General features: G+C 42.9%; 1 protein-coding gene across 2 annotated transcripts in view; it reads left to right on the forward strand.

Annotated features, from left to right (window-relative positions):
• PGM1 (phosphoglucomutase 1) overlaps positions 1-20,206 on the forward strand; it is an 80,540-nt gene extending 60,334 nt beyond the window's left edge. For both annotated transcript variants that reach the window (XM_066376462.1, XM_066376463.1), the window contains exons 8-11: positions 1,846-1,981; positions 10,407-10,590; positions 14,709-14,843; positions 19,567-20,206. In XM_066376462.1, the coding sequence (XP_066232559.1) occupies positions 1,846-1,981; positions 10,407-10,590; positions 14,709-14,843; positions 19,567-19,656 (545 nt within the window). In that variant the 3' untranslated portion in view covers positions 19,657-20,206. The remainder of the gene's footprint in view (positions 1-1,845; positions 1,982-10,406; positions 10,591-14,708; positions 14,844-19,566) is intronic.
• Positions 20,207-23,256: the final 3,050 nt, after the last annotated feature.

Below are 23,256 nucleotides of genomic sequence, written 5' to 3' on the forward strand. Positions count from 1 at the left end.
TAGTTATGGCACCTAATGTTTCTGTGATGTAGAGGATCAGATTTTTTATCTAGTTCTTTGCCCATTCTAACTTGCATATCTCTTGAGTACATTTTCCTATAGGTAAAGCCCCTGCAGGAAGATTAGAGCATACCATCTCTGAAGTTCCCAGAGAGGACCCCAATAAAACTAGGCAAATACCCTAGTTATAACTAACACAGTTGAACTGTTACCTATATGTCTGTCCCCCTCATCTGTATGTCTGTTCTCATCTGTGAGGGTAAGGAATATGTCTTATTCATCTGCGTATTTTCTCATGTACTTGGAATATGGAAGGCACTAATTCATATTTGTCAAGTCTAAAATGGAGTTGGGTTAAAACACAGTTTCTACTCATCAGATGCTCTCTACCTTTCTTCAAAACAGAGTTCTAGGAGCAGTCCTGAGGTGGTACAGAATTAGTTGCTGAATGGAAAGTCTGGGGGTGGCTGGGGGAAAGCCCCTTGAGGGCTGGTATGATCTGAAAAAGGCCTCCTGAGGAGCTTGCCTGACCTTTCAGAGTGAAATCCTTTGTGCAAGGAAAGCCAAAGAGACAGGACTGTGGGCAACACAGGTGTGTTGAATCTCCCAGCCTGTCACCTAGGGTATGACCATTCTCTGGGTAAAACTTTATTGAGAAAAGACGGTATGTCAGGCACCAGCCCGGGTCACAACCGACAGTTTAGGTGGGGTAAGAAGAGACAGGCTGGGACTGAACACGGGGAAGCACAAAGGGCAACAACAAGGGCATCCTGAATTAAGATGAAGTTTAAAGTAATTGCAGGAGATGTTGGCCAGGTCTATATGGAGTGGAAATTTCCCTTTCGGGCAGAGAAAACAGCGCGTCTAGGAGACCGCAGGAGAGAGAGAGAGATTGGACGAGAAAAAAAGAAAGAAAGAGAGAAGAAAGACAGAATGACAGATGCTAGACCTTTCAGAGAACTCCATGTAGTTCTTTCTTAGCTGCCATGTTCCCATCTGTGGGCCTGTCGCCTGGAGGGGGCAAGAGCTGGGTCCCTTTGGAGACATCCAGACTTGTCAATGGAACCTAATCCGTAACCCTTTGGCTCTTGGCTCCTTCAGCAAGGGTTGACATTTTTCTTGGCTGAGACCCAGACTATGCCCTGAGTTTATACTTATCTGAGCCGAGTTTATACTTATCACAAGGTGCTGATTAGGCCAAAGTAAAGTGACAGGTGGTTGAAGATGCTGAAAGAGCAGAATTCCCATGTGCTCAGTTGGTCCCTGAGCTGCACCAAGTATGAAGAGACCTGTGCGAAACCTGTAGGACCCTCCTGTCAGCCAGGGCTGGTGTTTTACAGGGGGGAAAAAACCTGAACTTTTGTCAACTATTTAGCTAGTTGACCAGATACTATTTAAAAAGTTACCCATTCTTTCCCTATAGGCTTGAAGTGGCACGTTCTTTATATATTCAAGTTTTATATAGGTTTAGTCTCTTTACAGCTGCTTCACTTTGTGTCATTAAGCTACCAGATTGTTTTAATTATTGAAAATTTATAATGGTCATATTCTCTGCTGTTTGTGCCCCACTCACATCAATACTGTATCATTGATAGATCAAGTTGCATCATGTTATTCCACTGACATTTTTATTGGCATTTGCCTTAAATTTTTAAATTACTTTGGGAAGTATCAACTTCTTTTCGATATTATGTTGCTTATTTAATGTGATTCCTTCTGTGTACTCATGTTCCTCAGTAAAGTTTTATGACTTCTTTGGCTAGATCTACATATTTACTGTTGAGTTTACTCCCAAGTATTTTAGAGAATACCGTTTCTCACAGCTGCTCGCTCTCCCTCCCCCAGGTTCTGACCACATTCGCGAGAAAGACGGACTCTGGGCTGTCCTGGCTTGGCTCTCCATCCTAGCCACCCGCAAACAGAGTGTGGAGGACATCCTCAAAGATCACTGGCAAAAGTACGGCCGGAATTTCTTCACCAGGTAGGCTGCAGCCTGGCTAGGGTATGAGGTAGGGTGCGGAAGTGGGCAGGGAGGATGCCCATGCATAAATATTCTTTCCTTTCTTAACTAATAATAAAAAACTCTAGTTCATCTAGCCTCTACCAATTGAAATTTAAAAAAATAGTTCAGTCAAGGTCAAGATGAAGTTTGGCTTATAAATTTAGTTAACATTATTCAAAAGAATAAATATTTTTAAGCCTTTTAAATGTACCTATCAGGTAGTCATGATAACAGCACTGGATTTAGATTCAGAAAAATGGATTCAAATTTTATTTCTGCTCATTAGTAGGTTTGGAAGTCATTTAACATCTCTCTGTACTTAGTTTTCTCATTTGTAGAGATGGAAATAACAGTTCAGCTATTGAGTGAGTTAAATAAAATATAAACATGAAAGCATTTTATAAACTCTGGGGCATCAAAAGTACAGAAACATTTTTTTTTCTGAAATTATGAAGATATCTAGGCTTAGTTCAAATTAACTTTTCTGACTCATTAAAATAGGTCACCAAAGCCTGTGTACTTGTCAATACTTCATTCCTTGAGTCAGCAAATATTGACTGTGTATCTACTTTCTTCAAGGCACTAGGGATTCAGCAGTGAACAGAATACTTAGAATACTGAATAATTCTTCTTTACTATGCATACTTCTATTTTTAAAAAAGCATTCACTTCTTTTTAACCAGTAGTGCTTTTTATGAATTTTAATTTTCCTTTTCACCAATAAGTGTAAAAGTCTAATAAAATTTCTCCTCGGTTTCATTATTCTAATTATGGAAAGGAAATAGGAGGGAAAAAAAGATTAGGTAAATTGTCTATCTATAAAAAAAATATATGTGTAGTTGTAATTTCTCTGGACCTCAGTTGCCTTCTCTATAAAATGAGTGAGTTAAAATAGTGAATTAAAAAATATATCACAGATTTAATAGTCTGTGATCTCTGGATAGTCAAGAAAGAGTTTAACCTTAAGCAACTTGGCCTCCTTTATCAAAATTCTTTGATCAAGTTTGAACAAGTTCATTGTTTTCTTCCCTTATCATGTTATTCTTTTGTGGAAGTTACAAGTAATAATTGTCACACTTAATTTGCAAAGGAGAATGGAGATCAATGCATTCAAAAGAAAAAGGACTACTGTATATATAAAACTTTCTTTTTCATAAATCTAAAGGTAAACACACAAAAAAATAAAAAACTGAGACACATAGCTTAAAAGAATAGGAAAGAAGTATGGAATACTGCCAACACAAACAACAAACAGAAACAAAAAGGAAAAGAACCAATGGAGGAACAGAACTACCAGAAAACAAAAGATAAAATGGCTATCAGAAATCCTCATGTATCAATAATTATCCTAAATCTAAATGAGCTGAATTCACCAATAAAGAGACACAGAATAGCATATTTGATTTTAAAAATTCAAAATACAAAACCCAACCATATGTTGCCTTCAGGAGATCTAGCTCAGCTTCAAAAACAAAGTTAGACTCAAGCGAATGGGTAGAAAATGTTTCTCTAAGTAAATAACATTCACAGAGAAACAGGTATAGCCATACTTATATCTGACACAACAGATTTCAGGATAACTAAGGTAACAAGAGATAAAGATGGACATTTTATAATGATAAAGGGGACACTACATCAAGAAAACATAACGCTTATTAATATATATCGACCCAGTCAGGGAACACTGAAATATATAAAGCAACTACTAACAGAACTAAAGGGAGAAAGACAAAAACACAATCATAGTCGGGGACCTTCATCTTCACTGACTGCATAGATGGATCATACAAACAGAAAATCAGTGGACATAATTGACATTTACAGAGCCTTTAATCCCAGACATAAATGGATATAATAGACATTTACAGAGTCTTTCATCCCAGAACACCAGATTATGCATTCTTCTCCAGTGCACATGTAACATTCTCAAGGATAGACCATATGCTAGGTCACAAAACTAGCTTTAACAAATTCAAGAAGATTGAAATTATACCAAGCATTTTCTCTGACCATAATGCTTTGAAATTAGAAATCAACTGCAAAAAGGAAGTAAAGAAACCCACAAATAGGCCCTGGCCGGTTGGCTCAGCTGGCTCAGCAGTAGAGCGTTGGCCTGGCGTGCGGGAGTCCCGGGTTCGATTCCCGGCCAGGGCACACAGAAGAAGTGCCCATCTCCTTCTCCACCCCTCCCCCTCTCCTTCCTCTCTGTCTCTCTCTTCCCCTCCTGCAGCCAAGGCTCCATTGGAGCAAAGTTTGCCCGGGCGCTGAGGATGGCTCTGTGGCCTCTGCCTCAGGCCCTAGAATGGCTCTGATTGTGGCAGAGCGACACCCCAGATGGGCAGAGCATCGCCCCCTGGTGGGCATGCTGGGTGGATCCCGGTTGGGCGCATGCGGGAGTCTGTCTGACTGCCTCCCCTTTTCCAACTTCAGAAAAATACAAAAAAAAAAAAAAGAAAAAGAAACCCACAAAATATAGAGATTAAACAACATACTACTAAAAAATGACTATCAGGCCCTGGCCGATTGGCTCAGCGGTAGAGCGTCGGCCTGGCGTGCAGGAGACCCGGTTTTGATTCCTGGCCAGGGCACATAGGAGAAGCGCCCATTTGCTTCTCCACCCCCACCCCCTCCTTCCTCTCTGTCTCTCTCTTCCCCTCCCGCAGCCAAGGCTCCATTGGAGCAAGGATGGCCCGGGCGCTGGGGATGGCTCCTTGGCCTCTGCCCCAGGCGCTAGAGTGGCTCTGGTCGCAGCAGAGCGACGCCCCGGAGGGGCAGAGCATCGCCCCTTGGTGGGCAGAGCGTCGCCCCTGGTGGGCATGCCAGGTGGATCCCGGTCGGGCGCATGCAGGAGTCTGTCTGTCTCTCCCCGTATCCAGCTTCAGAAAAATACAAAAAAAAAAAAAAAAAATGACTATCAAAGAAGAAATAAAAGATGAGATTGAAAAATATATAGAGTCAAACAAGAATGATGATAGTACATCAAAACTTCTGGGATATAGTGGAAGCAGTTAAAAGAAGGAAGTTTATATCATTTCAGGCATGTCTCAAGAAACAAGAGAAACCCCAAGTAAATAACCTAACATTACATCTTAAAGAAAGAGGAAAAAGAACAAAAGAACCCAAAGTCAGCCAAAGAAAGGAAATAATAAATATTAGAGCAGAATTGAGTGAAATAGGGAACAAAAAGACTATACAAAAAAAATTCATACAACAAAGAGCTTTTTCTTTGAAAAGATTAATAAAATCTGGTTAGATTTAATAAGGGGGAAAAAAGACTAATTTAAGCAAACTGAGTAATGACAGAGGAGAAGTTACCACAGATATCACAGAATACAAAGAATCATACGAGAATATTATGAAAGACTATATGGCATCAAATTCAATAACCTAGAAAAAATGGATCAGTTCCTAGAAATATATAACTTCCCTAGGCTGAATCATGAAGAGTTGAAAAATCTAAATAGATCGATCAACAAGGAGGAGATTGAAACAACCATCAAAAATCTCCCAAAAAATCTAAGTCCAGGACTAAATGGCTTCACTAGTGAATTCTGCCAGACATTCCAAGAAGATATGGTACCTATCCTTCTCAAACTTCCAAAAAATTAAAGAAGAGGCAGCACTTCCTAACAAATTTTATGAGGCCAACATAACCCTGATACTAAAATCAGGCAATGATAACACACAAAAAAGAAAACTACAGATCAATATCTCTGATGAATACAGATGTAAAATTCTATACAAAATACTAGCAAATTGAACACAATGTATTAAAAAAATAATACATCACAATTAAATAATGTTCATTCCAGGGTCACAAGGATGGTTCAACATATGCAAATCAAATAAGGTAATACACCACATTAACAAAACAAAGGATAAAAACCATATGATCTTATCAAGAGATGCAGAAAAAGCATTAGATAAGATACAACATCCATTTATGATTAAAACACTCAGTAAAATGGGCATAGAAGGAAATTACATATGATAAAACATCAGCCAATATCAAACTCACTGGTGAAAAACTGAAAGCTTTTCCTCTAAAATCAGGAACAAGGCTAGGATACCCACTCTCAGCAGCACTCTTATTCAACATAGTTCTGGAAGTTCTACTCAGAGCAATCAGGCAAGAGAAAGAAATCAAAGGCTTCCAAATTGGGAATGAGGAAGTAAAAGTGTCACTTTTTGCAGATGACATGATTTTGTATATAAAAAACTGTAAAAACTCAACTAGAAAACTGTTAGAAACTGTAAGCAACAAACAGTAAAGTTTCAGGATACAAAAATCAATGCAGAAAAATCCACTGCTTTCCTATATATTAACAATGAAACTTCAGAAATAGAAATTTAAAAAATGCTTTTGTAATTGAAACCCAAAGAATAAAATATTTAGGAATAAACTTAACAAAGGATGTAAAGGCCTATATACTGAAAACTACAGGCATCATTAAAAGAGATAAAAAAAGACAATGAAAAAGACACAGACATGCTGTGTTCATGAATTGGAAGAATCAACATAGTTAAAATGGTTATATTATCCAAAGCAACATACAAATTTAATGCAATCCCCATGAAAATCCCAATGTCATTTAAATTATCTATCTATCTATTTATTTATTTATCTATTTATTTATTTATTTATTTTTAGAGAGTGAGAAAGACATACCGACTTGCTCTCCCACCCATTTATGTATTCATTGGTCGATTCTTGTATGTGCCCTGACTGGTAGCGGAACCCACAACCTGGCAGGTTGAGACAACAACCTAACCAGCTGAACTACCCAGCCAGGGCCTCTCAATGTCCCTTTTTAAAGAAATAGAACAAACACTCATCAGATTCATATGGAACTACGAAAGACCCCCAACCAGCCAGCGCAATCCTGAGAAAAAAGAACAAAGCCAGAGCTATCCACACGATCTGACTTCAAATTATGCTACAGAGCTATGATAATCAAAACAGCTTTGTACTGGCAGAAAAACAGACACACAGACCAATGGAACAGAATTGAGAGCCCAGAAATAAAACTACATGTATATGCGTGAATAAGTTTTGACAAAAGAGCCAAGAACACAATGGAGAAAAGACCTCTTCAGAAAATGGTGCTGGGAAAACTGGAAAGCCATGTGCAAAAGAATGAAATTAGATTACATTCGTCCCCCTGCACAAAAAAAATTAACTCAAAATTGATCAAAGACTTACTATAAGGTCTGAAACAGTAAATTACATACAAGAAAACATAGATTGTACACGTAAGGACATTGGTCACCGAGAATATTTTATGAATTTGACTCCAAAGGCAAGGAAAGTAAAGGCAAAAATAAATGAATGGGACCATATCAAATTAAAAAGTTGTGCACAGCAAAAGAAACCAACAGCAAAATAAAAAGGCAACAAACCAGATGGGAGATGATATTTGCAAGCAACAGTTCCAACAGTGGATTAATATCCAAAATATATTAAATAAAACACAACTCATACAACTCAACACCAAACAAACCACCCAATTAAAAATTAGGCAGAGGGCCTGACCAGTGGGTACACAATGGTTAGAATGTTGACTTGGGACGTTGAGGTCCCAGGTTTGAAACCCCAAGGTCGCCAGTTTGAGTGCAGGCTCACCAGCTAGAGTGCAGGGTTGCTGGCTTGAGCGTGGGATCATAAACATGACCCCATGGTCACAAGCTTGAGCAAGAGGTCACTGGCTCAGTTGGAGCCTACTCAGCCCCACCCCATCAAGGCATATATGAGAAGCAATCAATGAACAACTAAGGTGACACAATTACAAGTAGATGCTTCTCAACTCCCTTCCTATTTCTCTATCTCCCTCTTGCATGTGTGCACATGCACTCTAAAAAAAAGTAAAGAAATAGGCAGAGGACCTGAACAGACACCTCTCCCAAGAGAACATACAAATGGCCACCAGATATATGAAAAGATGTTCAACTTCACTAGCTATTAGGGAAATGCAAATTAAACCTACAATGAGATATCACCTCACACCTGTTAGAATGGCTAGTGTCAACAAGACAAGTGATATCAAGTGAGGGAGAGGTTGTGGAGAAAAAGGAATCCTCATTCACTGTTGGTGGGAATGTAAACTGGTACAGCCACTATGGAAAACAGTATGGATGTTCCTTAAAAAATTAAGAATAGATTTACCATATGACCTAGCTATCACTCTTCTGGGTATCTACTCGAAAACTCAAAAACACTTATTTGCAAAGATATATGGATATATGCACCCCTATGTTCATTGCAGCGTTATTCACAGTGGCCAAGAGACAGGAACAACCAAAGTCACCTGTGACAGAGGATTGGATAAAGAAGATGTGGCACAGACATACAATGGAATACTACTCAGCTGTAACAAAAAATGAAATACTGCCATTTGTGACAACATGGATGGACCTTAAGAATATTTTCCTAAGCAAAATAAGTCAGTCTGAAAAGCCAAGAACCATATGATTTCACTCATACGTGAAATTTAAAACTGAAACTCATAGACACAGACAACAGTTTGGTAGTTAATAGAGGGAAGTGGTATAGCAAAGGGTAATGGGGTCCAAGTATATGGTGACAGAATCTGATTTGACTTTGGCTGGTGGGAACATAATGCCATATGCAGATCATGTATCATAGCAATGTACACTTGAACCCTAGATGATTCTATTAACCAATATTACCCCAATAAATTTAATTTAAAAATAATAACCCTAACCCTATACAGTATATGTTATACAGTAGCTCTGAAAACCAAGGCAAAAATCTCTACTCTTTAAGAACCAGAAAAACCTGGTCATTCAGAATAGCAGTCATGAACTTTCTAGAGCACAGAGTGTCACGAAAGCAGGACCACATCTGTTTTGGGGCTCCTTGGTATCACCAAACACCTAACACATAGTTGACACTGTAAATAGGCTTTGAATAGACAAATGAATGAGTTAACAAGCAAACTGTAGCCAAGGTAGAAAACGTTAGGAAAGGTTGTTCAGAAAAAGGGTCGCTCTTGAATGAATTAAGTCTCCATCTAAAAACTATTTTAACATATATTTTATAATTTCAAATAACTGCTAACCAATAAATGTTGCAAATAAAGTTTTTGGAACCTGAATATATTGTTAGTTTTAAGACTCCTTTGTACCCTCTGTTTACTGAACAAAAAGTGCTGGGCATGTTTGCACACATTGCTTCATGTCAACCCCAGAACAGTTATTAACAAGGCAACGGAGGCCCTGAAAGATGAAGCAAGTTGCCCATAGTTGCAGTTAGTAACCAACAGAGGCTGGAGTCGTAGCTTGTTCTGTCTGATTCCAAAGCCCAGATTCTTTCCATTATACCCCTCTGTGCCTAGGATTTATAGAACATTTCCCTTGAACACCCAAAGGTCGCAGATGTAAAGCACAAACATCTGGTTGTAATTTCTGGCTGTATATCATTTTAACTGGGAAAAAGAGCTGCCTTCAAGATTAAGGGGACTGCTGTCCTTGATTCATAGAATCCTGAAGCCAGAACAGGTTGGCCTCCATTCCCTGGTATTTCTCATGTCTCAGAGGTGTCATCTTGTGCATATCATATTTGTTCATTATTGCAAATAGAGACTCTGCTATGTTGAGCCTCCACAAAATGTTCTCAAGAGGGTGTGAGCCACTAGGTCAAGGAAAGCATCCTGGAAGAGTCTTTACCCTCCTGCACAAAAAATCCAGAATAATTATTGGAGGAAAACTAGTAATCACAGAATTTCATTTCTGGTGCACTTAATTTTTTTTCTTGGTCCTTTTGCATCCATGTCAGGTCATCTCTGTCAGGGTGAACCCAAAGCAGTTTGGATTAGAGTCTCCTCCATTGCTGAAGGGACAGAGGCATTTCAGATGTAAAAAGTTCAGGTTTGGCTCCTCCGTCCGGTCAGTGAAACGTTGGCCTAGCCTTAAGAAGCTCCCGTGGAGACTGGAACTCTCCTTAGCCGAAGCCTCTGGCGGCCCCGGCCTGGGAGCAGTGCCAGCACTTGTCCCACAGAAGCTCTCCGAGTCTGAAAGAGAAGTTGCCTGAGTCATGGGCTCCTTTATGCGAAGTTCCCGGAGTTCCCGAGAGATAAAACATTGCTTTTAATTCTACCTCCGCAGGATGTGATGGTTAAATGTTAGATAGTATCTCTCAGAAGCCTTTGAAGCTCCTTACAGCTTTTATTCAGAAGCTCCTAACCCTTCCCTGAAATCCTCCAAGCCCTTCCTTTCATCCCTGGCCTGCTCCATCCTCAGGGACTGACAGGCTCATCTTTCTGCCAGCTTCTTCTGAAGTTAGGTGGTTTTGGGAGAGGGCCAAACAGATGATGAAGGAAGTGCTGATATATGTTGGTAGGATCTGAAGTTAGCCTGTGGGTCTCAACTTCGTGACTTTTTCCAGGTATGATTACGAGGAGGTGGAGGCCGAGGGCGCAAACACAATGATGAAAGACTTGCAGGCCCTGATATCTGATCGCTCCTTCGTGGGCAAACAGTTCTCAGTGGGCGACAAAGTTTACACAGTGGAGAAGGTCGATAACTTCGAATACAGTGACCCGGTAGATGGAAGCATTTCAAGAAATCAGGTAGGACCAGACTTACATGGATGTGGGAGAGAGGCCCCAGAGCTCACCTCTGAAATCTCAAGGGAAAGAAAGAGAAAGGCCGTGTGGTCACTTCATTGTTGCTGCCCCGTTTTTTTTAGGGTAGCTGTTCTCATGAATTACACGTGCTTTGCACATGTACTTGTAGGGGAAATGGTTGTTGCCTTGGTTCTCTGCGTGCCCCCGTACCCTACTTCTGTGACTCTTAGCCTAGACTCCAGAGGGATTTTTATACCCTCTAGAACAGGGGTCCCCAAACTTTTTACACAGAAGGCCAGTTCACTGTCCCTCAGGCCGTTGAAGGGCCGGACTATAAAAAAAATCTATGAACAAATCCCTATGCACACTGCACATATCTTATTTTAAAGTAAAAAAACAAAACGGGAACAAATACAATATTTAAAATAAAGAACAAGTAAATTTAAATCAACAAACTGACCAGTATTTCAATGGGAACTATGCTCCTCTCACTGACCACCAATGAAAGAGGCACCCCTTTGGGAAATGCGGTGGGGGCCAGATAAATGGCCTCAGGGGGCCGCATGCAGCCCGCGGGCTGTAGTTTGGGGACCCCTGCTCTAGAATCATATGCAAGATGTTGTGTTGAGTATGTGTGCAGAAAGAAGCCCAGAACCAAAAAAAAAAACCTGTTTGCCTTAGGTATCAACTCCTTTCTGTTCTTTCAAGAGATTACAGCAGAAAGCCAGGGTGAGAATCATTATTATAGACTGATAATTCTAATTTCTAAAATGAAGAAAAATAGATATGCCAGTCACAGAAACATTAACTGTTATCTGCAGCACATGACTGAGAGCCAACCCTAACATCACAGGTCAGGACCTGAACCATGTCTGGACAGAGACAAAGCTGTTAGGGTTTCCCTCCCTGGGCACCAGGAACCACGGCTGCAGGCTGGTCCTCCTTCTCCAGGTGTCTCACAAACACTCAGGGCCTGTGGTTCTCTCTCCTCTGGTCTGTTGTTGCCGTTACAGAATGGACTCATCTCTACTAATTTAGAAACAGATAATAAAAGGGAAGTTGCAGATTCTATTTTAGCTCTCCAGTTTGCTTTTCCCCCAATAGACCGAGATTTTTGGACTGGTCCTTCTCAAAGCATCTGACAGGCTTTGGAGGAAATGGGGTGGGGGGTTATTTAAAATCTCTCTGGGAACATGGACACAAGGAACCTCAGGTCCTGAGGGTCTCCCTTTCTCACAATTCTAACACGTGGCTTTTCTTCCACATGCCTTTTCACCATCTGTGAGAACTTTGGGTCCAGTATAGGCAATTGTAAATTATGTCTGAGATAATTAGAAAAAGAGAGGCCCAGGGTGGAGGAGGGAGTGGAGATAGGAAAGGGGAGGGTGGAGCCCAGCCAATGGTAGAGCAGAACAAGGCTGAAGTTTTTGTAGCAAAGCCTTTAGAGAGAGAATGGACATTTAGGAAAAGGATCCTGCAACCCTGCGCTGCACCAGCAGCTGCTAGGAGGGAGGAGGGGAGCCCATGCTTATGGCAACACTTCTCCCGCACACCCTGCACTGCGCCCTGTGAGCAGGAAGTCGGCAGCTCCACATTCTGTAATAAGAGAGCCTCAGTATTGCCTGACCAGGCGGTGGTGCAGTGGATAGAGCATCAGCCTGGGATGCTGAACCCAGCTTCAAAACCCTGAGGTCGCCAGCTTGAGCGCGGGCTCATTGGTTTGAGTGCAGGGTCAACAGTTCGAGCGTGGGATCATGGACATGACCCCATGGTCACTGGCTTGAGCCCAACGTCACTGGCTTGAGCTGGGGTCCCTCCATCAAGACACATGAGAAAGTAATAATGAACAACTAAAGTGCCACAACTATGAGTTGATGCTTCTCATTCATTCCCTTCCTGTCTGTTGTCTCTCTCACTGAAAAAAGGAAGGAAGGAAGGGAGGTAGGGGGAGAGGGAGGGAGGGAAAAAAAAGAAAGAAAGAGAGGAAAAAAAGAAAGAAAGAAAGAAAGGAAAAAAAGAAAGAAAGAAAGAAAGAAAGAAAGAAAGAAAGAAAGAAAGAAAGAAAGAAAGAAAGAAAGAAAGAGGAAAGGAAAAGGGATGGGAGGGAAAAAGGGAAGGGAAGGGGAAGGAAGGAAGGAAGGAAGGAAGGAAGGAAGGGAGGCTCAGTATTTAGATGGAAGATGAAGGAAGGAAGGAAGGAAGGGAGGGAGGGAAGGAGGGAGGGAGGGAGGGAGGGAGGGAGGGAGGGAGGGAGGGAGGAAGGAAGGAAGGAAGGAAGGAAGGAAGTAAGAAGGAAGGAAGGAAGGCTCAGTATTTAGATGGAAGACCAGGTAGGGGTGAAAATAGTAGCCCTGGCCAGGTAGCTCAGTTGTTTAGAGTAGTCCCCATACGCCAAGGTTGTGGGTTTGATCCCTAGTCAGATCACATATAAGAATCAACCAATGAATGCATAAATAAATGGAACAACAAATCAATGTTTCTCTGTCTCTATAAAATCAATAAATAAAAGTTTAAAAAAACCAACTCTTCTCTTTATGGAAGAATTCATAAAGACTGAAGGGTCCTCAGATAACTGTCTTGACCATCCTTCTTACCTCAGGCTGTGGAATATCTATCTATCTACCTGGGATTCCCTAGTCTTTTTCTCTGATGCAAGAGTATTATTGAGGTTGAGAGATGCAACCAGGGAGGAAAAGGAGAGGGTAGCAGAGAGAGGGGGCTGGAATTGGCATTGCTCCCTCAGGGACCCACCTTTAGTCCTCAGGCATCAGTGGGAAATTGGCCACTGGATCCTGCTTGATGGGTGGGGAATAGCTGGTCTCTGCCATTGGGGCATGTGGCCTCCTGTTCCCTTTTGGAGACTGTCAGTGTTTTGCAAAAAGTTCTTCCTCTTGTCTGGGTGTTACCTCTTCTGCTCTGGTGTAATGCCAGTGGCTGAGGCCAGGCAGGTTTGCATTGATTCAGGCAGACTGTAGAGCAGGGGTCTCAAACTCGCAGCCCGGGGGCCGCATTTGGTCCGCTGAACAATTTTGTGCGGCCCGCAGACTAATCCACGAAGTTCAAAATATTTTGGATAAAATTAAGTAAGCCTAGGGGCCTACTTGTATTTTTCATTTCTCTAGCATCCTAGCTAGGTATTAGCTTAGTTAACAGCAGTTGTGATGCGAACTACAGTTTCTGGTCGTTTTGTGACACTGAGTAAACTGCATGTACGATTGTGTTTGTTGTACTGATTTTGTTTTGCTTTCAACTGCAGTGAGAAAAGTGTTGCATAACAGTTGCCTTTTGTAGACCTAGTGCGGCCCGCCGAATGGCTGTGATCTTGCTCTGCGGCCCACATGCTGAGTTGAGTTTGAGACCCCTGTTGTAGAGGAACTGCGGAGCTGGAAAGCTGGAAAGCATCGGGCCATCCCTGTTTATTGGAGGCTTGCAGAGACAGACCAGCAAATAAACAAAGGAAAACTGCTTTTCACAGTGGAGGGCAAGGAATCAGGAAAACCGCCCCTCACAGTGGTGGCTGAGGGAATCAGGAAACCACACCTTGCAGTGACAGGAGAGCGATCTGGGAGAGTCGCCCCCGAGGGAAAGCACCATAGCTTTTCACAGAGACATAGACATGGCTCTCTGCCATGTGTTCACACACTAATCATGCAAAGTGCTTGCAGCGGGAAACCAGCAAGAAAGCCTGACACAGCTGTTTCCCCACATCTGGCTTCAGCCCATTCCATCCACGTTTCTCTCCTGGTCTGGGGATCAAATGTCTGCATCTAGTGGCTTATTTATTTACTTTATTAATCTTCAGACTGGAAGGGTTAGTCCATAAATCACAGTGAAGCAGGGGGGGGGGGGGTCGGGTGTCACCCAGCGTCTCTGGGATCAGGTTTCCTGCTGACCCTGTGGACGGTTCTTCCCCCTGAGCTCAGCCCCCATTGCTTGGATATGGTGACAGGCTGACCAAGGGCAGACTCGGGCTCAACTGCTGCCATTTATCCAGGATCTAATCTCCTGATTAATTGATAAGTATGGATGAAATTAGATCTCCAAATGGACCCCTTGTAATTTGTGAGCCTTCATTCTCCCTTCCAGCTTATAGAGGGGAAAATCCTGCCTGTTTTTTGCAGGGCTTGCGGCTCCTTTTTGCAGATGGTTCCCGCATCATCTTCCGACTGAGTGGCACCGGGAGCGCAGGAGCCACCATAAGACTGTATATCGACAGCTATGAGAAGGACATTGCCAAAATCTACCAGGACCCCCAGGTAATGCCCAAGCTCTGTATGCTGACTAATTCTTTCTTTTGGAAGGAACGATAGTGGTTCCATCAAACCTGTGTCTTTGCAGCTCTTAAATCGTCAACAGGTGGTGCTCACTTTCCTGCATGTCTCCTTCGGTGCATCATAACAAAAATAATAGCTAACAATTATCTCAGCATTTTCTGTTTGCCAAGCTCTGTTTTAAGCCCATTACAAGGATATACTCATTTCATTCTCAAATGAGGTAGACTCTATTATTATCCCTACTGCAGATAAGGAAGCTGAGGCACAGAAAGGTTAAGCAGCAGTTAAAAGGTTCACACGCCTGGTAAGTGGCTGTTTCAGGATAGCTAATCTTTAAATCAGCTGGTGTTCTGGTCTGTCACTGATCATTTACCACTTTGTTTGGTCTGATTGCCAGCCCCGCAGAACATATACTGGTTCTAGAGTTGGTGGTAAGGGAGAGACCTTCATGACCCAGCAAGAAATGTCTTGATTAAACAGTCTATGGATTTGTAGCCTGGTTGTTTGGATTCCCAGTCCCATCCCAAAGGTCTCCAGTAGTATGTCAGAGTACGGAGGGATCCTGGGAGCCAGGGACAGGCTTACAGCGCTTGGCGGGGTCAAACACATTCAAGGCTTGTGCTGCCTTGACAGTTCTCTTAGATGCAAAAAAAAAAAAAAAAAAAGAAAGAAAGAAAGAAAGAAAGAAAGAAAGCACCTATTATCTTCTAATGTCAACACCTGCTGCACATTAGAAGGGGACCAATGGATTGCCAATTTCACATGGGGCCTCTGCTTCTATTCAAACTGGGACAAAGGGTCTTGGGGATCCTCCTCTCCCACAGCTGTCTCCAACAAGTAATACTGCAACCATGCAACCTGAATGCCAGCCATTTTCTTGGCAGCTGCTGGGGGCACCCACTTCCCCTGCTTTTTCAGTGGCTGGAACCTCTGTTGCAGCTTAAGGTGCTGCCCAAGCTCTAAAAGGACTCTATTAGACCCACCATCTAACTTCTTCCTATCTTCCCTGACTGCAGTCAAATCTACCCACATCTGTGTTTGGGTAAACTTTACAGGCTCATTTCTCTTGTTAGTTGGGCGGGGGGCAGCATGGGCAGCAGCCCTCACAGCTTTATGATTCCATGCTGCCTCTACCTCACCCAAATCTGCCACTGTCTATGTGTAACCATGTTCATGGGCTGCCCCACATAGGGACTTAAGATAGCCACTAGTGACCCAAAAAGGGCTGATTGGGTGCTACAGAGAATAAGATCCCTCATGCCTGCCATAAACACTTCCTCATCTGGCCCAGAGGACTTGCTGCAGCTCCATATATGTCTACCACTGACTCACTGCCCCCAGCAAGTCTCCAGCATTCTGCCAGACTGTACAAATGGCAGCCATCACCCACTCTAATAGGGTATGGTTTCCTGGGTTGTCATGGCAGTTCTGAAGACGCTGCCTCAAGGAGGAATGCGTGGTAATGGTGGCCAGTTTCTCCATCTCTGTTCTGGAGAGCATGATGCCATCCACCCCCTGTGTCCCACAAGCTCAGTAACCAAACTGCCAGGGGCTTGGTGGGTTTCTGCCTGAATTTCACCCCCAGCTCCATCAGCTCTCTCTGGGTGAAAGGCCGGACCACAGAGTGCTCAACTACCTGCGGATGGGGTTATGCTTGCCCCTTAGGCACTCTTAGCTTCTGGGTTTTTACCTTCTGGGTGACCACTGGCCAGGTTCAGAAGGGGAGGAGCTGGGAATGCCTGATCCCACCAACTCAGAACCACTCCACCGGCACAAATGCAGCTCCATCTTCAGCCACCATTTCAGCTCCTGCAGCTGCCAGCTCGGTCTGAAGCTGAGACTTGAGCTCTAGAACCCGCAGGTGATTCTCTAACATCTGCCATTGCCAATGTTCAGCTTCTAGGGAAAACTGAAGATTTTAAACCTGCAATTCCTTCTCCAGCAACCGTTCCAATTCCATGGGCCATTTTTGTTCAGCCTTCATTTCAAACTGGAGCTCTCAAAGCAGTTGGCCTCCTTCTCCAGCAATAGTTGCAGTTCCTGCCGCTGTTGGTGCTCAGTTTGCTGCTCATCCTGGAGGTCTTGAACTCAGGCAGCCTCTTGCACAGAACTTTCAGTTTCTTCTCACAGGGCTGTAAAAAACAGCCAGCCCAGGGCCCCCAAAAGGACCGCTATGGGGAACCACATGCTGGAGAACAACTACTACTCCTCTATCCCACCCTTCAAGGGTGTTGGTGGCTCCATACCAATCTGATCTGAATCCTGCCCACTACTCCAGATGTAATGCTGGTTGTTGAGGCCAGGCAGGTTCCTACTGGATTCAGGCAGATGGTAGAGAAACTGGGGAGCCAGAAAGTGTTTGGCCCTTACTGTTTAATAGTCTCACAATGGCAGACGAGCAAACAGGCAGGGGAAAACCTCTTCTCATTGCAGCAGGCAAACAAACAGCAAAAATGACCCCTCACAGTGATGGGCATGCAATTCTCAATCCACCCTGAGGGCAAGCACCCGTAGCCTTACATAGACTATACACACGTGGTGTTGCCATGTGCTCATGCACTAATCAGGCAAAGTAGAAGTGAGCAAGCCTAACACAGCTGCCTTCCTAACAATACCCCAATGGAAGAGCCAAGGGGAAGCAGTGACACATCGGCGAGTTTTCCATGTACATTCGTCTTGGTGGATGTTCCCCAACCAGAGCTCCACAGCCAAAAATGTTACATTAGCCCCTTCTTGACTATTTATAACACCCACCACATCTGAAAGGCTCTGACAAGAGCTGCAGTTAAGACACCTGTTTAAATAGCATTCACCATGCTTATTTTTCTATAAAGCCTTTTTTCTTCTAATACCTAATTAAAGTCTCATGAAACTCACTTAAAAACCCTTGGCACAGTGGTTTAGAGCATATGTTTTGGAGTTAGAGATCTTGTTTCTGATCTGGTTTCTGCCACTTAGCTATCTGTCCCTGGGTAAGTCATTTCAATGTTCAGAGCCTTGGTTTCCTTGTCTGTGCAATGCCAGAATACTATCTACTTCATAGAGTTGTTATATGGATTTAAGGAGACAATGGATGTGAAATTCTAAACACTGAGCCTGGCATATAGGATTAGTTTTTGAGAAAGGGCTCTTGTAATTGTTTTTATTACAAAAAGAGGGAGGTGAGAGGATAGATACTTCCCTTTACATTTTTTTCCAGTGGCTGGGCACCAACGTCCTTCATGGCCAGATCTCTGTTGTGTCACAGGCATCCTTAAAACTTAAACAAAATGCATTACTGTCTGCACTGTTGACCTACAGAATAATAGAGAAAGAGAAGAAGGAATTGTGTTTCTTTGTCTTAATGCCTGGTACATGGGTAGATACAAAGAATGAATGAAAGATAAGTATCTTCTGGACCATAGTTCTGAGGAGATGGGAAGGCCCTGAGGGTGCAGGTGCCCACCATGCCTAGGTCTATCACCATTCCAGCTGGGAGATGCCTTTCCTTACTCTGGAGTTGTTGGCTCACAGACTCAGCACTTTGTAGGGACTGTTGAAGCCCCAAAGGGAAATAGCACGTGGTGTGGTCAGCATGTGGAGCTGGTTCCCTAGTTCGCACCTAGATATAACGAGTTGGTGAAGATTTCGAGCAGGGAAAGCAACAGTGGGAAGTAGAAAATGTACTACTCTTCACTCTGCCCTCGAGTCAGTAGGTCAGATCACTTCTTTGGATATTCATTTCCTTATCTGTAAAATGGGCTGTTCAACTAAATAAGTAGTTTTTATTACTTTTATATTAAAAATATTTATTTATTTAAACAACAGAACTTTTTCTTACCTTAAGTGAGGGAAATGAGAGGGGGTTGTTGTTGCATCTTGAAAAGACATCTTTAGGTTCAGTGTGGAAAACAAAGTGGAAGATGCAAAAGAGGATCTGGAAGCACCATTGTCCCAGTTAAGAGAGAGAACATTGTGCCCTGGCTGGTTGGCTCAGTGGTAGAGCATCGGCCTGGCATGTGGAAGTCCTGGGCTCGATTCCCAGCCAGGGCACACAGGAGAAGCACCCATCTGCTTCTCCACCCCTCCCCCTCTCCTTCCTCTCTGTCTCTCTCTTCTCCTCCCGCAGCCAAGCCTCCATTGGAGCAAAAGTTGGCCCAGGCACCGACGATGGCTCCATGGCCTCTGCCTCAGGTGCTAGAATGTCTCCAGTTGCAGTGGGGCAATGCCCCAGATGGGGAGAGCATCGCCCCCTAGTGGGCATGCCAGGTGGATCCTGATTGGGCACAAGTGGGAATCTGTCTCTCTGCCTCCCCATTTCTCACGTCAGAAAAAAATATAAAAGAGGACATTGATTTAGCAAGAGCTATTGCACTGTGATGGAAAGACATGGGGGTCATCAAGAGATATTCAGAAGATAAAAAGACTTATGCTTGCTGGTAGATTGGAAAGAGGTATGTGGGAGAGGAACAGTCAAGAGTGACTCTTAGTTGTCCCATTGGTTTAGGTGATAGAGTGTGGTGTCGATTCACTGCAGCAGAGAATGCTGGTGGAGGAAGAACGTGTCTTTGCTATTAGACTGGTGGAGTTGGAGGAGCTTTGGGGATGTAGGAGTAGGCAGGCAGACAGGTGGGTTGGGAGCTCAAAGGCAAAGTGAGGGCTGGAGCTATGGATCTGTGACTAGAGAAAGTGATGGAAAAGGTCCTTCTCTTTGTGTCTCCTTTAGGTCATGCTGGGCCCTCTTGTTTCCATTGCTCTGAAGGTCTCCCAACTCCAGGAAAGGACAGGGCGCACCGCACCTACCGTCATCACCTAAGAGGACAGGCCAGATGCTGTACGTCTCCCCATCCCAAGGCCATCCAAGTCATCTGATTGAAGAGCATGGAAAGAAATAATGTGTGTTCACCCAGGCTTTTTAGGATTTGGTTTATCCACTAACCAGATTTTGCCAGTTGAGATGCCCATGGGAGTCATGTGGGGGCGGGGGGGAGGACCCAGGGGCTAGTGCTAATGTCAGTGCCTTTTCATGCCCTTTCCCACTGCTGCTGGGTGGGTGTTTGTCTGCTTAGCACCAGGTTCTGTTTACACTACAATGTAAGATGGAGGTTGAGCATCAGCAAATGAGGCCGCTTTTCACCCTTAGGATATGCCTGTGAAATGACAGTGCCACTTTCTTTCTCGTTGGTGACCCTTCCCCCCCACTTACTGTTTACATGAAATCCAGCAAAATGCAATTTCTGGTGCCTTCTCTCCAATCAGTTCTTTCCTCAGAGTGAGACGTACTTGTCTACAGATTTCTGCTTTGTTTTGCAACATAGTCCCATTCACACGAATATTTTGGAATATTAAAGCAAAATAAGCTACTATTTCTTGATGTCTTTTTCTTTTCTTAACTATAAAATGCTTGTTTTGTTTCAGAAAGAAAACAGATTTGTTTTGGAGAGGAAGGAGGGTATTATGCTTTTGTTTGGGTGTCCTACCTAGAGAAAAAGTTCTCTGTGCTAGGTTTAAAATGCTTCCACTCGAAACTAAAACTTCAGATCTTAGCAGGGTCAGCTAAGCCCTGGATCTTTCCGAGGTGTATAAAGTAAGCTTGACATGGGTAACTGGGAATAAGGGAAAGGAAGATGATTTTTTAAGAGATCTTAAATAGCAAAGCACTGCCATGTGCCTTACAGTGCTGCGCTGTCTTGAGGTCTGTTGAGGGGATGGAGGCAGAATTCTCAGAATCCCAGAATAAAATTATTGGCATTTGGCTGGATATCTTGAGCCCATTGACATCTTATTCATCTTAGTACATTCAATCCACGAGTGTGTTATAGTGGTTAGAAGCACAGGCTTGGGAGCCAACACACCTGAGTTTGAATCCCATATGAGACCTTGAGTCAGCTTTGAAGATCTTTCTCCTTCTCTTTAAAGCGGGAATGAAAATAGTTCCAACTTTATAGGGTCGTTGAGAACCTTAATTGAGTGGACCTGTGAAAAGCAGTGGGTAAAGTTGCTGTGGACCAGCGCTGCTAGTAATTGTCCAGGTCCTGAGTGAGAACGGTGCAGAATGAAGGAAGAAACTCAGAGAGAAAAAGGAATGGGATCGGGAGGTCTCTGCAACGCCGTTAGCTTGCAAGAGACAAGCAAAGCCCCAGGTCTGCTTGATTATACAGTGCAGAGCCCTATACAAATAAGGAAGTCTCTGACACAAAGTCATGCATCTCCAAGGCAAGGGTGAGAAGAAGGGCATGTAAATTGCTTCTAGCAACCTAAGCAAGTGAGGTGGGAGGGATGGGATGAGTACAAACACTCAGCTTCATAGCCAATGTGGAGGTGTGGGGTAAGAGCTTCACCTTTGGCTAAACCTTAAACTGCAAGGGCTTTGCCAGCTTGCAGTCTCCCACATATCCCCCTTTTTAATTTTTTTATTTTAGTTTGTGTGCTGAGATTTGTACTTGTCTGATTTCCCAGGTTCCAATTCAGAGACAGACTGGAAAAATACAAAATAAACACAAGATTAATATAGCCAACGCTAACAGATACCAAAATGAGTGTCTTAATACATTGAAGAGATTAAAGATTTTTAGATTATCAAGTAAATTTTAGCCAATACAGCAGGATCTATAATAGAGTCTTTGCTGATTTGAATGTCCTTAATATGTTCACCAAGTCCATGCTGACACCATCACCATTCCACAGTCCCTGTAGAGCAACCTAATCCCACTTCAGTCTTACTGAGAACTGTCACAAGGAGCAGGAGTCACACTCTGGAAAAGTCCACATGGCACTGGAACTGCTGTTACATTCTCACACTCTGTAGCTGGTTTCCTAGTCCCATGACCACTGCTTCCAGCGCATTAAGCTTTGCCTTAAACTTAATGGGCACTCTGGATCTCTGGAACCAGGTTGCTTTCTAGGGGCTGATGCCAATCTATGATGAGGCTTCACCTTCCTCGTTCTTTGTTCCTTGCTGGCATTTAAAGAGGACCTATTGACGACAAAACTGGAACATTCCTTCGCCCCCAAGTTAGTAATTTGATTGGACTTTGCCACTTAGGGCCAGTTAATATGTCCCGGTACAACATGAGACATTAGGCTGTTGCTCAGCTGGTATAATTGCCTCTTGGCTGTTCTGAGAAGGAAATGTTCAAAAAATTTTTAAAGTAAAATAAGTCTTATATAATTGCTCTTATGCAATGAGTTTCTCCTCTTGACTCATATTGTTTTATCAAACTTTCAGGAACCCACTGAGGAGCCTCAGCAAACCTAGGAAAAACACACACATATCCTCGGCCCCACAAGAGAACAGGGTCTGGCCCTTGCCAGATTCCTGTAAACAGGTCCTTCCATCGCACTTTGGGAAAGGCTTTCCTTGTTGGATTCCAGAGTCTCTTGGGTACTGAATGGTTCTGTATATCAGTATTCAAAAAAATTAAAGGAAAAAGAGCATGATAAAGAAGATTTGCAAAAGTTCCAGGGCATGACTCCCCTTTTTTTATTTTTTCTAATTGACCTTTGAGCATTTGATGGGCACACTCTACAATGCCTTGACCCTGAGGATTGTAAGGAATACCTGTCCTTAGGTCAATTCCAAAAGTCTGAAAATATGTAGTAAATGCTTTTACAAGTAATGTTCCCATATATTTTAAAACATTTTTATCCCATAGATTAACATGCAATCTAGAGAGCACATAAGGCTGAAAAACCCTGTATGACCTTCTTGATTTTCCCATTGTAAAGAAAACTTAGAGCTTTGTTAGGGAAATTTACTTTACTCTAAGCCTCGCAGCTCTGTGACTGCTTCATGAATGGGCCAGGAAAAAAGCCAATATTGCTCAGCAATACCAGATATATCAGCTCCTGTATCAAAGAATCCTCTGAATTTATATCGTTGTATTGTTAACTTATTACAGGGCATCAGAGGAGCCAAAGTCCTGATTTCCTCAGGGCCCTTTTTGCAGGGTGAGGCCTGACAAGCAGAATTAGCATTCTTATACTATGCCAACTGCCTGAAGCAGCTTGAGACAAATTCTTGAAATGACTTATCAGGGCCCTGATTAATTTTGCTCAATTCCTTTATTCACAGACCTGAGTACAGTTTTACACACAAGCAAGACAATTTACAGTACAGAAACACAAGTATAACACATAAATCTGATAAATCCTAATATCTGAGTTGCGATTTGGTTCTCAACTCTGAAGACAAACACAGAGCGCATTTCACAAAACACAAACTAAATTAGCAAGTCTTTAGGATCCAAATTCCATTCTATTTAAATTTTAAATGAGCGCGCCTTACAAATTCCAATTTTTAAGCAAAAATGTAGGGATGAAACTATTTTTTCATCCCTAAGAATCGGCATTTCCAATTTTTGCAAGCAAGAACTTAATTCAGGCCTTAAAATGAGTGACATTTTGGACAACATAA

This window comes from Saccopteryx leptura, chromosome 3, assembly GCF_036850995.1.
Source record: "Saccopteryx leptura isolate mSacLep1 chromosome 3, mSacLep1_pri_phased_curated, whole genome shotgun sequence".
In the NCBI taxonomy this organism is placed as follows: domain Eukaryota; kingdom Metazoa; phylum Chordata; class Mammalia; order Chiroptera; family Emballonuridae; genus Saccopteryx; species Saccopteryx leptura.